The sequence below is a fragment of the Pleuronectes platessa genome, chromosome 5, assembly GCF_947347685.1.
Source record: "Pleuronectes platessa chromosome 5, fPlePla1.1, whole genome shotgun sequence".
NCBI lineage: Eukaryota > Metazoa > Chordata > Actinopteri > Pleuronectiformes > Pleuronectidae > Pleuronectes > Pleuronectes platessa.
In genome coordinates this window covers 4575458-4578862 of record NC_070630.1, presented here as the reverse complement: position 1 = coordinate 4578862, position 3405 = coordinate 4575458, and the positions used below count along the sequence as shown (strand labels likewise).

The following is a 3405-nucleotide window of genomic DNA, read 5'->3' as shown; positions in this document are numbered from 1 at the left end:
CTATAATGTGCAATGCTTGAATTCTATATTTTTATGCTGTATTATGTAATTTTTAGACTAGTTTCAGACTGAAATAACCCACGAGACTGAAGTAAACCTCAACCAACTAAAACCTCATCTTAATCATTTGTAGTTGAGGAGCTAAAAACACAGGTTTGGTCCTTTAACGTCTCATTGTCTCCCCTCAGCCGCCTGTTGAGTCGCACCACTGGAGGTCGTCATGCCCTGGACCAGATCCCAGGTGGACCCTCACGCCGCTGTAGCAGAAGTCATGGACCACTACAGCGCGGACGAGCACCACTACGAGGGCTCCCTGTTCCCCACCTCCACCCTCATCCCCGTCACCGTCATCTGCATCCTCATCTTCATCGTCGGGGTGACCGGCAACACCATGACCATCCTCATCATCCAGCACTTCAAGGACATGAAGACCACCACCAACCTCTACCTGTCCAGCATGGCGGTGTCCGACCTCATCATCTTCCTCTGCCTGCCCTTTGACCTCTACCGCCTGTGGAAGTACGTGCCCTGGCTGTTCGGCGAGACCGTGTGCCGCCTCTACCACTACATCTTCGAAGGCTGCACCTCGGCCACCATCCTCCACATCACGGCCCTGAGCATCGAGCGCTACCTGGCCATCAGCTTCCCCCTCAAGACCAAGGTGGTGGTGACCAGGCGCCGGGTGCAGTACATCATCGTCGCCCTGTGGGGTTTCGCCCTGGTCTCCGCAGCTCCCACGCTCTTCCTGATCGGCGTGGAGTACGACAACGACACGCACCCGGACTACAACACGGGCCAGTGCAAGCACACCAACTACGCCATCATCTCCGGGCAGCTGCACATCATGCTGTGGGTGTCCACCACCTACTTCTTCTGCCCGATGCTCTGCCTCATCTTCCTCTACGGCTCCATCGGGTGCAAGTTGTGGAAGAGCAAAAATGACCTGCAGGGCCCCAGCACTTTGGCCCGGGAGAGATCCCACAGGCAAACTGTCAAGATACTGGGTGAGACATGGTTTTTATATACGACTCTTGTATTCTGACTCAGAGTAATACACCGATGAATAACTTAAACTCAAGTAAAAGCTCCACTAAAAAGGAACGTATAGAAATTGCATTTAAAAAATATCCACATTCTCATATTTACCATATTTTCTTTATTTACCATAAAGTATGAATCTTCTCATTTAACCCTGGCTTATTATTCCTAAAATGTCAAATTGGTGCAATCAATGCCTCTTTACAAATTATGACATATTCTCATATTACCTCAAACAGTATCTAGATACAGGGAGTTTTTTTTGTGTTACTTGTACTTTGTTTGATAAGTTTTCTCCCTGAACTCCAGTAAACTGCATATTACAAACATATGACTAGAAATAGCTACAAAAATATGTTTTGGTTGAACAGACTGTTTTCATAGTTTGTGACCAAAAACGGAAAACAACCAGTAATCACGTGCACAACCCGTCATGTCCCTTCCTGAGTGGTGGCGACCTGTGATTGGCTCCAACAACACGGTCACGTTTTGTAGCAGCGAGCTAATTAGAGCTAATACACAGTAAGCAGCAGAAAAACATCCAGCGAGGACACAGCATGACGCCATGAATCTAAAAAAAAAGAAAAAGGAAGAAGAACTTTTTGGTTTTAAAAGCTGCCTGACATGTCGGTGCCGTCTGAGGTAATCGCTGAGTCACCGTTATCGATCGACAAGACCCTGCACACTAAAGTACAATCAATTTCACTGAAGATAATAAATGTCAAATTAAAAATTAAAGAGGGGAATATGCGGCCTACAGGAACCCAGTTATTGGATAATAAGCAGTAAGAGTTATTAATGAGATAAAGACATATTGTAGATCTGCAGAGGGACAACTCTTGATCGCATGTCGTTGAGCCTCAGCAGCAGAACACGACCAGGAGTCAAGAAGCATGAACATTTCGATTAATGTTGATTTATGGAGGCGTCTGTTCATTTCAGGATTCAACCACCGTGGATACAAATGGCAGCGAGTCGGCCAGCATGAGCTCTGTGCCGTTTGTGCTCAACTAATGAACAACCTGATGGATGCTTCATGATTCAAATTTGGTTAATACAGATCGGCCTGTCGTCTTTCACTGTATAACAGGGTTCCCTGCACATGAAGGCCAGAGCTGGTAAATTACAGCAGTGAGTAGCAGGTCAAACGATTCCTTATAATGAAACTGATCCCCTCTCTATCTCATCCTCTGCTCTCAGTGGTGGTGGTGCTGGCCTTCATCATCTGCTGGCTGCCGTACCACATCGGCAGGAACCTCTTCGCGCAGGTGGACGACTACGAGACGGCCATGCTGAGCCAGAACTTCAACATGGCCTCCATGGTGCTGTGCTACCTCAGCGCCTCCATCAACCCTGTCGTCTACAACCTCATGTCCCGGAAGTACCGGGCCGCGGCCAAGCGCCTCTTCCTGCTGCACCAGCGGCCCAGACCAGCCCACCACGGCCCCAGACAGCTGTGCGTGACGAGCCACATCTCCACCCTGAACGAGAGCCTGACCGGCGTCTGAGGCGCCCGGAGCTGCTCCACCCGAGCCGAGGAGGAAACCCGTTGAACATGTGCAGAGGGGAAAGGTCTGAGTGGGAATCCAGGGCTGAGAGCTGCAGCTCCTCAGTGCAACACCTGCAGCGCTTTGTTCACAGGGACCATGTCCACCATGTCACATATAGTTTTTATGTCATATGTTTCGATTCCAAACAAAAAATATCATATATATTCTCCTGTTTCAGTGTTATGCAGCTAATGCAATGAGTATTTACCTCTACGTTGTGCGCTGCTCCTTGTTCGTCTTGCTCGGCGTCAACACTTGTTGAACACGTGCACGGAATAATGCGTTCGTCCCTGACAGATGATGTTTCCTCACATGCGACTGTTCATTTGTTATGTTTAATTGTGGCCTCGGCTCCTCTCTGTCCTGTGATCGAATTTGTTTTAATGCATGTCGAGCAACTGTTATCGTGCTGTTGGTTGTCGTCATAAATCAGAGGAAAGAAAACAAGTAAATAACCTATCAGCCGTGGGCCATTAGTTGTGCAGATGTGAGATGGGGTATTCCGGTGTGTGTTTGTTTGTGTGTGTGTGTGTGTGTGTGCTTGTGTGTTTTTTTGCAGGGCTGTGTGCAATCTCTCCAGGGAATAGATGGAACATGACTTGATAAAAGCAGATTAGTATGAAAATGGGGCAGTTGTTGTCCCTCTATCTCGCTCTATGTGCATGGGTGTGTGTGTGTGTGTGTGTGTGTGTGTGTGTGTGTGTGTGTGTGTGTGTGTGTGTGTGTGATTGTGTGTTCCAGAGGCCACCTGAGCCCTCAGGTTTCCGGGGCTGCTTACGTGCCGGCCGTCACATGTAATCTGACGTGGTTATTTTAT

General features: G+C 48.3%; 1 protein-coding gene across 1 annotated transcript; it reads left to right on the top strand.

The window, feature by feature from the left end:
- Nucleotides 1–220: 220 nt before the first annotated feature.
- On the top strand, nucleotides 221–2546 carry mlnr (motilin receptor). Its single transcript, XM_053423535.1, has 2 exons — nucleotides 221–1004; nucleotides 2239–2546. The coding sequence occupies exons 1-2, from the start codon at nucleotides 221–223 to the stop codon at nucleotides 2544–2546; spliced, it is 1092 nt and encodes a 363-aa protein (XP_053279510.1).
- The last annotated feature ends 859 nt before the right edge of the window (nucleotides 2547–3405 follow it).